The sequence below is a fragment of the Scyliorhinus torazame genome, chromosome 2 (genome assembly GCF_047496885.1).
Source record: "Scyliorhinus torazame isolate Kashiwa2021f chromosome 2, sScyTor2.1, whole genome shotgun sequence".
NCBI classification, from domain to species: Eukaryota; Metazoa; Chordata; class Chondrichthyes; order Carcharhiniformes; family Scyliorhinidae; genus Scyliorhinus; species Scyliorhinus torazame.
The window spans coordinates 32611016-32625062 of NC_092708.1; the positions used below are offsets into that span (position 1 = coordinate 32611016).

Sequence of the window (14047 nt, forward strand, 5' to 3'; positions counted from 1 at the left end):
AGGACTGACCTTAAACTCTCCCCAGTGACCCCTCCCCACCACAAAGGTAGCGGAGGCACTACCAGCCCCCCCGCCCCCCCCCCCCCCGTGCCCCCAGGCACAATGATCAGGGGCTCTCTCCTCACTCACCCCCCCCCCCCCCCCCCCACCACACACAGTGTACAAGGATCTGGGGCTCACACATCCCCAACCCCACAACATAATTATTGGAGGCTCTAACCCTCCCCCGCCCACAGTGCACAATTAATTATTTAATAATCTTTATTGTCCTAAAATGGGGGATTGTAGTTTAGTCGGGCAGCATGGTCGGCACGGGCTTGGAGGGCCGAAGGGCCTGTTCCTGTGCTGTACATTTCTTTGTTCTTTGTTCTTTGTCACAAGTAGGCTTACATTAACACTGCAATGAAGTTACTGTGAAAAGCCCCCAGTTGCCACATTCTGGCACCTGTTCAGGTACACTGAGGTCCCTCCAGCTCGGAAGGAGCAGCAGCCTGCCATTTGAGTACGAGAGCAAGAAGGCACCTCCATTCTGAGGCACCCTCATGCGCATTTTAAAGTATAAATAGCCACAACACTATGACCACCATGGTAGCAGAGAAATTTCTCCACAGGGTGGCTGCAGATGTGGACATGGCAGCATAGGTAGCATGGTGGTTAGCACAATTGCTTCACAGCTCCAGGGTCCCAGGTTCGATTCCCGACTGGGTCACTGTCTGGGTGGAGTCTGCACGTTCTCCCCATGTGTGCGTGGGTTTCCTCCAGGTGCTCCGGTTTCCTCCCACAGTCCAAAGATGTGCAGGTTAGGTGGATTGGTCATGATAAATTGCCCGTAGTGTCCAAAATTGCCCTTAGTGTTGGATGGGGTCACTGGATTATGGGGATAGGGTGGGTATGTGGGCCTGGGTAGGGTGCTCTTTCCAAGAGCTGGTGCAGACTCGATGGGCCGAGTGGCCTCCTTCTGTACTGTAAATTCTATGATTCTATGATTTGTGGGAGCCTGTTTGGAGCATTTGCACAATCCAGACCCTGGAAAGCCATCTCCAAGCAAATGGCCTCGTCCCTGATGCATCGCGGGGAAATCCCAGTCAGGCTCTGACAAATGGCCTGAATGAGCCATTAATCCATCTCAATCGACTATCCGTGCATTCTTGGTGAGTTGCCCTTCTGACCTCCCGTCTGCCTCTGGAAAAGTAGTCCAGTCGTAGGATAGTGCCAGAAAACTGCCACTCCAGCCAGTGGCAAAAATTTCTGCACTCAACTTTCTGCTTCTGTTATTGGTCATATGAGGGCAAAAATCTTCCCCTTCATGGGAAATGCTGTTGGCTGTTCCAAAGTGACCTGGAACATTCACTTGTGAGGAGCTTTTGGTTGGGGCTGGGAGATGCAGGAACATCCTGGGAAGCTGGCTGACTAGTTCTAATGACAACCCTGAATCTGAAAGTAGTCCAGGAATGCAACCAATTGTCTCCCTTACAAGACATGTTCAAAAATTGAAAGAAATAAACCCATATGCTGAACTCTTTGCTGCATTGCACTGCACTGGAAATATGTACACAACATTTTCATCCCAAATTTTGAAGCAGTTGCGTGGGCAGAGCGGACAACATTGCTGGGATCCTCCAAAATCCCGGTTAAGTTTTGATGCGGCGTCAACGGCTCTCCTGGCCCAGTGACTCAGCAGACCTCAGGGAGTCAGCACGGCGGCGGAGTGCTCCACGCAGCTCCGGCGCCGATACGCGGCCCTGCACTGCTGGCGACGGTTTGCGCATGTGCGTGGCGGCCGTTTCTGTGCCGGCGCCGCGTAACACGGCGGAGTCCTACAGCGGGACCGCGCGGAAGGAGGTAGGCCCCCTCCAGGTTGTGGGCACCCGCTGATCAGTAGCCCCCCCCCCCCCCCGGTCGCGGGCCTGGCCGTCGTGGAGGCCCCCCCTGGAGTCTGACCCTCCCCGCAGTGGGAAGCACTGTTGTTTCACAGCTCCAGGGTCCCGGGTTCGATTCCAGGCTTGGGTCACTGTCTGTGCAGAGTCTGCATGTTCTCCCTATGTCTGCGTGGGTTTCCTCCGGGTGCTCCGGTTTCCCCCCACAAGTCCCGAAAGACATGCTGTTATGTGAATTGTACATCCTGAATTCTCCCACTGTGTACCCGAACAGGCACCGGAATGTGGCGACTAGGGGCTTTTCACAGTAACTACATTGCAGTGTTAATGTAAGTCTACTTTTGATAATAAAGATTATTATTATTATTACAATATGAAAGTCCATTGATATTCGCCGAGAAGATAGAATCCTTCTGTCAACCAACGGCATGCCGCTGAGAAACATGTGCCTGGCAGACCGGAGGATTCCGCCCCATAACTATTTGAAAGCACTGCTATGACATTACGGACAGCAGAAAGATCAAAACACAAACAATTTGGCATTCTAAACTCAAGCTGGGATGCTTAAAATTCATTCAAGGGTTGTGGGCGTAGCTGGTTAGGCCAGCATTTATTGGCCATCCCTCGTTGCCCTTCAGAAGGTGGTAAGTTGCCTTCCTGAACCGCTGCAGTCCATATGGTGTAGATACACCCACTGTGCTGTCAGGGAAGGTGTTCCAGGATTTTAACCCAGCAACAGAGAAGGAACGGCGATATATTTCCAAGTTAGCGTGGTGAGCGATTGGAGGGGAACCTCCACGTGGTGGGGTTCCCAGATGTCTGCTGCTTTTGTCCTTCTAGATGGTAGCTGTCATGGGTCTGGAAGGTGCTATCTAAGGAACCTTGGCGAATTACTGCCGTGCATCTTGTAGATGGTACAAGTCACGCAAAATAGACATCCGAGGGAATGGAAGATCCCACTGGTGGCCAACTATAGGCCACCTCCATCTCCGGCAAACGCGCTGCAGGGCTGGGTCGAGTTGGGGTTGGGGGGGCTGAAAATCTCACCCTCGATATGTCTCAGAATGCAATGGGTTGCCAAGAGCTTTCTTCTGCTAAGTGCGGTTATTCTAGTACAACTGAAGCCTCACGGTAAATAAAGTGAAGTTGTTTAACAAACAACTATTCATAGGAAAAGGAGGCAAAGCACAGAACAAAATTCTTTAAATTAATTTGCTACCCTTCAGTCTCACTACAGCCTTTTTGCTCCCATCTTCACTCTGCCACCTAACTTGGGTATCTGACTTTCTATTCCTCCAGCAGCCAATATAAATATAATAAAAATGGAAGCACCCTGGGGAAATCTACCAGTTGTGTTGTGCCAGTTGAGACCATATCCATTATCTCTGCTCCCAATGCCGCCCCCACCCCCTCCCCCACCATCACCTCATCAGTTCCTATGCCAATAGGTTAACTGCAATTCGATACACTCTCATTTTTGGTCACAACCATTCATGTGTAACCTTATCAATTCCCTTCTGTAGGTCCATATAAATATCATCCCGATCCCTAGCAAGCTATTTTCTTCAAACAGGGATATATGGAAGAAAAGCAAGGAATCTCTGGATAGGCAATGTCAAGAGTGATGTGTTACAGAAAGGGGTTTAGTTGGCTGAAGTGGATGAGGCTACTTCCGAACCAATAATCTCAGAGTGATTTTCATTTATTCTCTCATTGTCACTGATGAGCTAACTGTTGGGAATGTAGTAATTAGCTGTCACCAATTGGGAAACAAGCACTGATTTAACGGGTGTACTTTTGGGATGGTGAGGGGACCATCATTCCAGGGGAAAGAACTCGAGCCTGATCTTTAAAACAGATTGGCCTGACAGGGACATCCAACGTTTTGTGCTACAACCCGATGAGTCCCAGAGACCTGCCATAACCGATTTCCCAGGCGATGGAGCAGACACACTCAGGTGATGCAACTGACAGACGTGTCTCCGGCTACCATTTATTCCAGCCCCTTTTCCATGCCAGTCACAACACTGGAACATGGGTGGTCACAAACATGTACTAGGTGTGACAGGAGTGTCAAGGTCGGTGACAGTCCATTGAGGCAGTTTTCAGGGAGGGAGGGGAAGCATTTTAGGTTGATAGAATTTTAAACTACAGAGTAACATTCATTTTCATAGTTCCGTGCTGCAAATATAATTTAAAGAATGTAATGACAGGATAAGGGTTCAAACGTATTCTATGTGGGTCTTGGTTAGCCCACAATGGGAAAGCCAAGTGGAGCCAAACTACAACTTCAAAGGGAAAGGCAGCAAGCCAAAGGGATGGTGTTGGTGGTGTGTTCCAGTTCTGTCGGGGACTCCGAGTTGCAGTGTCACTGGTCCGCTTTTACATGCTTGGTGTAACCTGGCGCTATGGACAGTGATGGTAGAGGCTCCAATATTCGTTCCGTCAAATGGCTGACTAGGAAACGCTCCCACTCTCACTGTCTGCCCTCAGAATATGTTGGGAGGATTTGGAGGATCAACCTCAACCTGTTTGGCCGTGTTATGAGCTCAGCATCCTTATAGCCATCAAGTCCTGGAGTGCGACACAAACTACGGCTCGGAGACAGGGGTGCTGCCCCCTTGTGCCCTCCCAGCCAGAAGGGTAAACAACCCAACGTCTCTCTCAGGGCATCAAAGGTGGAGAGCTCATCACCTCGCTACTCCTCCCTTCCCTCCCTTCTGCAATTGATAGGCTGCCGAAACTTGGCTTCACCTTGTCACCAGTTCCTGCTTTTACGCCCTTTTCTCTATCACTAGTTTGAATGTTGATGGAATGCTGGCCTGTGTGGGTGTGTATTGGGCTTGCTGAAACCTCATCATCAAGGAATCAAAGGTTAACAACTCTGGATTCATTACTGTTTGAGACAGTTTCTCATCCCCACCTGCTTCAAGAAGACCACCATCTTACCGGTGCCAAAGAAGAACCAGGCAACGTGTCTCAATGACTACCATCCAGTGGCCCTGACATCAGTCGTAATGAAGTGCTTTGAGAGATTGGTTATGAAGCGCATCACTTCCATACTCCCAGAATGCCTTGATCCACTCCAATTCGCATACCGCCGCAACTGGTCCACAGCATACGCCATCTCCCTGGCCCTACACTCATCCCGAGAGCATCTCGACAACAAGGACTCTTACATCAGACTCCTATTTATTGACTACAGCCCCGCCTTCAACACTATAATCCCAGCCAAGCTCATATCAAAGCTCCAAAACCTAGGACTTGGCTCCCAACTCTGCAACTGGATCCTCGACTTTCTGACCCACAGACCAGAATCAGTAAGAATAAAGAACAACACTTTCTCCAAAATAGTTCTCAATACTGGGGCGCAAGACTGCATACTTAGCCCCCTACCATACTCCCTGTACACACATGACTGCATTGCAAAATTTGGTTCCAACTCCATCTACAAGTTTGCTGACGACACAACCATAGTGGGTCGGACCTCGAATAACGATGAGTCAGAATACAGGAGGGAGATAGAGAATCTAGTGAAGTGGTGCAGTGCCAACAATCTATCCCTCAATGCCAACAAAACTAAAGAGATGTCCATTGACTTCAGGAAGCAAAGTACAGTATACACCCCTGTTTGCATCAATGGGGCCGAGGTGGAGATGGTTAACAGCTTAACAGCGAAAGCATCCTACCTTGCTGCATCGCAGCCTGGTATGGCAACTGCTCAGCCCAAGACCACAAGAAACTTCAGAGAGTGGTGAAGATAGCTCAGTCTATGACATGAACCTGCCTCCCATCCATTGACTCTATCTATACCTCCCACTGCCTGGGGTAAGCGGACAGCATAATCAAAGACCCCTCCCACCTGGCTTACTCACTCTTTCAACTTCTTCCATCCGGCAGGAGATACAAAAGTCTGAGAACATGCACAAACAGATTCAAAAACAGCTTCTTCCCCGCTGTTACCAGACTGCTAAACGACCCTCTTGTGGACTGACCTCATTGACACTACACCCTGTACGCTTCACCCATTGCCGATTTACCCGATTTACATTGTGTACCTTGTGTTGCCCTATTATGTATTTTCTTTTTCTTTTCTTTTCTTTTCATGTACTTAATGATCTGTTTGAGCTGCTCGCAGAAAAATAGTTTTCACTGCACCTCGGCACACGGGATAGTAAACAAATCCAATCCAATCCAAATGCTAAAGGTCTCTCACGAGATGAAAGGGCCTCATCGCCTCACCAAGTCGGGCGCAACAAGGCCATTATTATACCCTACGTTGCTAAAAGGGTACTTATCATGTTCATTTGACAAGAATTATACTGAGACCTACCAAAGGTATAAAGGTATACTCCTGGTATCCCAAGAATTCAACCAATATTCCCTCATCATGGGGGACAGGGAGGAAATGCAGAAGGTTTACTGTTGAATCCACGATAAGCAGAATGCATAGACGATAGTAGAAATTACTGAACAATGTTTATTACAATACCATTCCAAATACTCCTCCACTCCTGTAAGGGTCTGCAACCAGGCCAGGGGTTTTATGCAGCTTGGCTCTCCTTGTTAAGGGGAAGCCCTGCCCCCTCAAAGAGGAAGTCCAACCTCCTTAAATGGGAAGTTCATAATCCAGGGAGGCATGGGACACCTTATGGTCCTGTACCCACAAAATTCCTTTGGGGTTATAACATTTACCCATGATTCTTCCTTCTAAATGTTGCTGGTCTTCCAAAGTGGGACAGAATTCCACGAAAAGCAGGGTTCATTTTGAGGTTCCTTGCCCCCATTTGTTCAGGCCCATTGGATTGAAACATGAATGACCGCATTGAACACACACGATTGGAACCATGGACACAGACTCTAACATATTGGACTAAAGCTGTTAAAACACACTATTGTCTCAAAATGTCACAGTACCATTCATCTCTGTCAGCGTCGCAGTTACAGTGATAATTGGCATCTAAGCAGCTCTCCTCCAATCCACAGGCACATTTCTGAACACCTGGTGATGAACCTCCCCAGTAAGTTTGTCTTTCGTTGGTCCTCCCAATCCACCAGGTCAATGGTGTCCCACCTGAAAGAAAATATAACATAGAACTTGACAGCATTTTATAGGTATGAAGAAAGCATTGATTTTGAGGAGAAGAATCACTTTAAAAAAACTGAAATATCGCAATGTGTTTATGTCTTGCCTGCGGACACAGGTTGCATGATGTACAAGCTGTGCATCATTAATCCTATACAGAAACTTACTTCAAGCATGAAATGCACAGCCACTTAAGATCTTTTACAGGCAATTACAAAAACTGGAATACTGCCAGAAAGTGAAAATAAAAACAAAGTAGCTGTGATTGTATGATCTCTTCACTGTATCAACAAACATGAAGAGACGGATGTTAAGAGGATTATCATTGAATAGTTGGTTTAATGATATTTGCTACATGATTCTATGCAACTTCTCATCATTAAAAAAACAATTAAAATGTGAGTTATCATCACTCAGGAACCTGTATTCCCATCGTCTCTGGGACTTTTTAATTATCTGGTAGTTAGTGCACAGAAACTGGCCATTTGACACATCTGGTTCAGTCCAGTGTTTGTGCTCCACACATACATTGCCCCATCTCTTCCTATCAGATTAACCCCTCATTTCTAACTTCCTCAAGGAATAAAGAACAAGGAACAAGGAACAAAGAAAAAAGAAAGGTACAGCACAGGAACAGGCCCTTCGGCCCACCAAACCTGTGCCGACCATGTTGCCCGTCTAAACTAAAATCTTCTAGCTTCCCCTCAAACACACTGATGTTGAACGCATGGTAGCAAGGAACGCCTTCTCACCACTCTTTGCATGGATAAAAGTTTTCTCCGGAATTCCCTATAGGATTTATTAGTGACTATTTTATGTACCAAGGGCCCTGGGTTTGAACTCCCCGACAAATCGAATCAACTTGAGCGGGGTTCCCGTCCCGCCGCACCAGATTTCTGGGGCAGCACGCCGTCGGGATTCTCAGTTTCGTTGGCTGGTCAATGGGGTTTCCAATTGTGGGGCAGCCCCACGCCATCGGGAATTCCCCGGGCTGCCGGCAAAATGGAGAATCCCAATGGCGGAGAATTCAGCCCCTTGTCTATGTTTATCCTATCAAATCTGAATAATTTCAAAAGCCTCGGCCATCCCTCAAAATTCGTTTTTCTATGTGAAGAAACCCAACAGGTTACTTTCACATAGTTCTTACTGCTCAGTTCTGGTATCAACCCTGTAAATCTCTTTTGCTTTCTCCAGAGCCTTTACATCCTCCTCATTTCATATACTTCTTCTGTGGTTGCAGGCTTCTGGTATGCCTGGTCTATCTTATCTAAAGAGACTGCAGTCTTACTCTGGTGCATTCTTCAAATTGGTTTATGAATACTATCTATAAGATAGGTGACAGAGTAGGTATGCCTCTCATGAATACAAACTCCGCAGGGTCTCGAGCATATGATTGCTAATATCACAGTTATGTCATGACCTACATCTCTTATTACCATAACTATTCTATTAACTCATTGCACTACACATTTTGTAATAGTGTAAGTAAAACAAAGGTAGTTTTAAGGGATTTATATTTGTATTGGTGAACATTATAAATAAGCGAGAGCTTTAAGTGGGTTTAATTTAATGTTACTGCACCTGGAAGGGTAAAACCTATAGTTAGATTCATGCTGGACAATGGTGTTTGTATGTGTAGGGGTTGGTTAGGCTCCAACTGTGATTCTGTTGTGTATATAGGGGAATACAGAGACCAAGTTACGTTCAGAAGAATTCAAGGAAAGTTTACTCTTTAAATAGACTTCTGCAGTAACCAAATTTAAAATGGGACAGCAGCCTTCAAAGGTAGATCAAATGTTTAATACAATCCGGGAATCAAGAGTTAAAGCAATTGTGATCAGTTTGCACAGCAGTGGAGAAGGGGTTGGCATGAAATCCTGGACTGGATACACTGTTTAAAGTGGAGCAGAAGCTTTGTTTAAAAGTTTGATTTAGAAAACCTAGTCTGGATTTCAGAATATAAACTACAAAGGGAAAGCTGATTTATGAGCGAATATTTTAAAGTCTGTTTTTGGGACTGGAGTTTGGAAACTCTCACATGACAATCATCTGGGGGGGGGATTCTGAGGAAATGTCCAGAAACAATCACTTGGAGTTCAAAGTGGCTAGTGTGTTGACCACAGTCATCTTGTGTGCTGAAAAGGGACTTTGTGTTTAATGGGACCATTTTAGCTTAAGATATACATTGTAATCCATGTTAAAACCTGTGTGTTATTGCTAAACTAAGGGGGGGGAGTAATCGCATATTGTATTATTAATTAGTGGTCACATGATTCTGTTCCTCTGGTGGCAATGACTCTTGACGTCAACGACCCCCCAAGGTGAGGAATTCTCACCTGTCTAGTGGACGACAGCGGGGTTGGAGCTGCTCCAGCCGGCGGCTGAAAGGCCGGCATGAGTTTTCGCATGCGCTGCAGGGCCGGCATGGTTCCGGGCATGCGCGGCCCGGCTGGTGTATTTTGGCGCATGCACGGGGGGTTCTCTTCTCTGCTCCGGCCATGGAGGAGCCTTACAGGGGCTGGCGTGGAAGGAAGAAGTGCCCACACAGAACAAGCCCGCCCGCAGAACGGTGGGTCCCGATCGCGGGCCAGGCCACCGTGGGGGCCCCCCGCCTGTCGGATCCCCCGTGCCCCCCCGAGGACCACCTCCGCCGACTTACCTGCCAGGTCCCGCTGGTACGTGAGTTGAGTGATTCACGCCGGCGGGTCTGGCCAAAAATGGACGGGCGCTCGGCCTATCGGGGCCCAGAGAACCGCCGGTGGGGCCGCTATCAATGGCCCACGACCTGCGTGGCGGGAATCCCATCCCCGTCTGAAAAACGGCACCGGAGAATACGGCAGCCGGCGTCGGGGTGGTGGGGTGGGATTCGCACCACCCCCTGGGGATTCACCAACCCGCCGGGGGGGGGGGGGGGTCAGAAAATCACGCCCAGCGTTCAACTCTGGGATCTTTCCATCCAGTTATAACATTGTCATGCGAGAGTGCCTTTAAGAACTGGATGTTTAAGCAATGTACCTTTAAGAAAACAGTGATGTCATAGAGTGGGTGGAGCTCAGCTCAGGTCAGCCATTTTGCAGGTTTTTAGTTTCAGTTTTTGAAAAGAGCTGGGTGTGTGTCTGTGTTTTGCAGTGAACTGGATCCCTCCCATGAAAGACTATCTCTGGATCATTTGGGTGATTTAGACTCATAATAGTGAAGCCTTTAACCTGATATGATTCTGTTTAAAGGTGTTAAGTCTCTTGGAAGTTTGAAGGAACATTTTAAGGAATTATTTACTGTTGCAATATTTTCTGAGTTATTTTTGAAGTAAGGGGTGTTAAGAGATCCAATGTTTATTTAAGATGTTAAGTTGAGTTCATGGAATAAACAGTGTTTTGTGTTTAAAAACCCACGTGTCCATAATTGTAATCCCACACCTAGGGGAAAAGCCGTGTGCTAGGAAAAGCAACAAATCCATTAAAGGGAGAGGTTGGTTGAACTCCATGATACATTTTGGAGTTCTGAAAACGCCTCGCCCATAACAACATCAACTGGGATCGTAACAAAAGGAAGAACAAAATTGTGCCCATTATTCTCATTAGGGTCAAAATAAGATTCTAAAATCTTTAATACAGCCTTGCTGCTTTCAAATTCAATTCCTTTAGAAAATAACCAAGTATTTTGTTTCCATTTTTAGAATTTGTCAGCGATGTTCACATCCCATGGATAATTGAAAAAATCCTTGCCTACTCTTTCTGTTGATTGTTTAAATAAGTCAAGAAGCTTGGACATGTGTGATGTTCCCTTTTAAAATAATTCATGGTTACTTGTTGACATGGCCCAAAACGTTTGGCATTGAGATGGTCGGAAAACAGACAGATGACCCAAGATGTATGTCGGGGCTCAGTGGAAGTCTACCCATGCCGATGCTCCAGGTTTGCGGTGGAATTCTTTGTGGAGCTATACATTCCGCATTTCTAAAGAAGCCGAGTTTGGAACACCCAGCAGGAAACGCAGGGCAGTGTCAGGGCACGGAAAAGGTTGAGCGAAGCAACGATCTGACCTGCTACTTTGCAGAAGGTCCGAGTTGATATTTTACGTTTTTATTATATGGCTGGTGTGGGAAGTTGAAAGGTTCACCCTGGTGCTCTTTACAGTTTAATACTTTGGCTGAGAAATGCAATCACATGAAACTATCCCGCACGGTGACTTGATGGGACATGTTGGAGGTGTGCTGCAGCCTATATTAAAGGCATAACTTGAGGCAAATAACACGAGGATGGTCTAATGTCATTTGTGACCCTTGTTGTAAAATCAGACTGCACTGAGCCTAATGCAGATCGGTTCAGGGAACTTGGTCCTCATGAAACCTGACCATGAAACCTGACCGTGGGCAGCACGGTCAAACAGTGGTTAGCACAGTTGCTTCACAGCTCCAGGGTCCCAAGATCGATTCCCGGCTTGGGTCACTGTCTGTGGGGAGTCTGCATGTTCTCCCTGTGTCTGCGTGGGTTTCCACTGGGTGCTCCGGTTTCCGCCCACAAAGATGTGCAGATTAGGTGGATTGGAAATTATAAATTGCCCTTAGTGTCCAATCAGGTTAAGTGGGGTTACTGGGTTACGGGGATAAGGCTTAAGTGGGTGCTCTTTCCAAGGGCCGGTGCAGACTCGGAGGGCTGAATGGCCTCCTTCTGCACTGTAAATTCTATGATTCTTTGATCACTGGCAAAAACTTACTTTAATAAAATAGATATGTGAATGTGTTTCCAGGAAGTAGAGGAGTGCTGTACTGAAGGAACAAAGATCATTGCTGGCCTTCTGTTGGCCTCCAGATCCTGCTCTGATGCAAAAATCCTTGATGTCTCTCTTCCCAATTATTACAGTTTACGCTCTGCTGATGACAGCCCTGAGTCTCTACCCAATCGCTGTCTCCCCATCCGCACTGTACACTCTCTCCCCCTAACCATAGCCTCATTCTCCCATGACCAACTAGGCGGTGGTTGGGATGGGGGGGGGGGGTGCGGGGGGGGTGGGCATGGTTGGGGAGGGGGTGGGATGCATTGTCAGCCTGGCAGTAGCTCCAAATTGAAATTATCTTCATGGCAAGTAGTCTAGGGACATCATGTGGTTGCCGCTCCTGTGTCTAATGGAACTGGGGCTCGAGGCTTTACTCATTCTGGTATGTGTATCATTCTCTGTGTCCCATTCAAATGGGCAGCATGGTTTGGATTAATTTCCAAGCCTTGTATCCAGCGATATTGTAACTAATAAACTAACTGATGGATTCCTTTGTTTACATTTTCATCTGATTTTAATAAAGGAAAATCTGCTGAGGTAGAACATGCCTTCAATGTCTTTCTGTGTATCTCCAAAAAAATATACATTTGCGCTCTGATTGCTCGTTCCCTGGCAGCTAACTGGCAATAGAAACAGAATAATATACCGCAATAGCTATGCTTACATCAAGAATTGATTTGGTCTTTCTGTGTATGTGTCGTGAAGCACATTTTGATGACAATTTTGAAGGAGGTTTTTTTTTGGTCTTTGCTGTGAAAGTTCTTCTGCTGGCCTGCTGCTGACAGTTTAATATTACTTATCTTGTTTTATATTTTGCTGTCTTGGCTATTGTTAGTGAAACGTCAAATGGGAGGTGACAGGAGTAAACCCCCAATGTGTACAGTGTGGAGGGATTGACTTAAGATGGTGACTATACTTCATTAGTACTTCATTGGATGGGAAGGATTTTTTGGAAGTACTGAGATTGTAATTGGCACTATGTAAATGCATGCAAGATTTTTAGTTCTGTAATTAGGGCTGTTCCCAAAACAAAACCAACTTTCAGAGAAGGGAGAAGGAAAAGAAACATTTAAAAAAAATTTTTTTTAGAGTACCCAATTCATTTTTTCCAATTAAGGGGCAATTTAGCGTGGCCAATCCACCGAGCCTGCACATCTTTGGGTTGTGGGGGTGAAACCAATGCAAACACAGGGAGAATGTGCAAAGTCCACACGGACAGTGACCCAGAGCCGGGATCGAAGCTGGGACCTTGGCGCCGTGAGGCAGCAGGTCTAACTCACTGTGCCACCATGCTTCCCGAAGGAAAAGAAACATAAGGAAGAAGAGTGAGAATTTAAATTTCAGTGCAGTGACATTGTGACCATCGGATATGATTTTGATGTGCGTTATGATCACAGCATATGTTAATTGCTGAGCAAACCAAATTTCAGAGGGAAATTTGGCTTACTGATCATAACTTATTTTTTGTATTCTGAAAATGAGAAGTAAACATACTGATCGCATCAACTTCTGCGATTTTAAAATTGAAAGGATGATTAAAAGAAGAAAAGAAAACTTAAGCACACAAGATTGCAGTTAATCAGTTAAAATTGGTCTTGTCAAAAATGCCTCCCAAAAGACTTCTTCCTTGGTCAGATCCACTCCCAGGCAACATTCCCACACATATGTTTAACTATAAAAATCTTGTAATATTACCCAAGGCATAACTGTTGTCTTTTTAATCAAAGCATACTACACGGCCTCTCAGACTCACTTCCACTCTGCTGTGGAAATCCAACAAGCCTTCAAAAACCAGGCTGCTTTTCACAGCTCAAGACATTTATGGCTCAACTGAATGGATGACTCAAACTGCAACTTTTCGCAGCCCAGGACTGTTTTCAGGAAGCTTTCCCCAAACAGCCAACACAAACTCTCTCCCTATCTCCGAAAATATCTTTTTCCCCTTTTATCCACAATTCAACTGCCCTCAGCACTTCTTTGAACTTAACTTTTCCAAATTATTAAATACTTTCATTTTTCTATTTTGACTCTGCTTTTAGGGTCAATAAAATTAAATATACTCTCTTCTGTTTACCCATGGAATTCTTGTAAGATGTTTCTCCTCACCTTGGGGCAGCACGGTAGTGTAGCGCACAAAGACTTGATGAAGTCGATGAGGCTTTATTAAGCGTGACCTGTTCCCCGCAGTTCAGTAACAGACTGGCCTGCGGGGGAGAACTCCTGGTTCTTATACTCCGCCTTCAGGGCGGAGCTAGAGGTCAACAGCCAACCAGGACCCGGGATCTGTCAGCCAATGACATCACGGCTT

The 14047-nt window shown here is 46.3% G+C and overlaps 1 protein-coding gene across 2 annotated transcripts in view; it reads right to left on the minus strand.

The window, feature by feature from the left end:
• The window catches only part of LOC140387047 (contactin-associated protein-like 5), a 1703123-nt gene that overhangs the window by 426852 nt on the left and 1262224 nt on the right, over positions 1-14047 (minus strand). For both annotated transcript variants that reach the window (XM_072470060.1, XM_072470068.1), the window contains one exon: positions 6795-6951. In XM_072470060.1, the coding sequence (XP_072326161.1) occupies positions 6795-6951 (157 nt within the window). The remainder of the gene's footprint in view (positions 1-6794; positions 6952-14047) is intronic.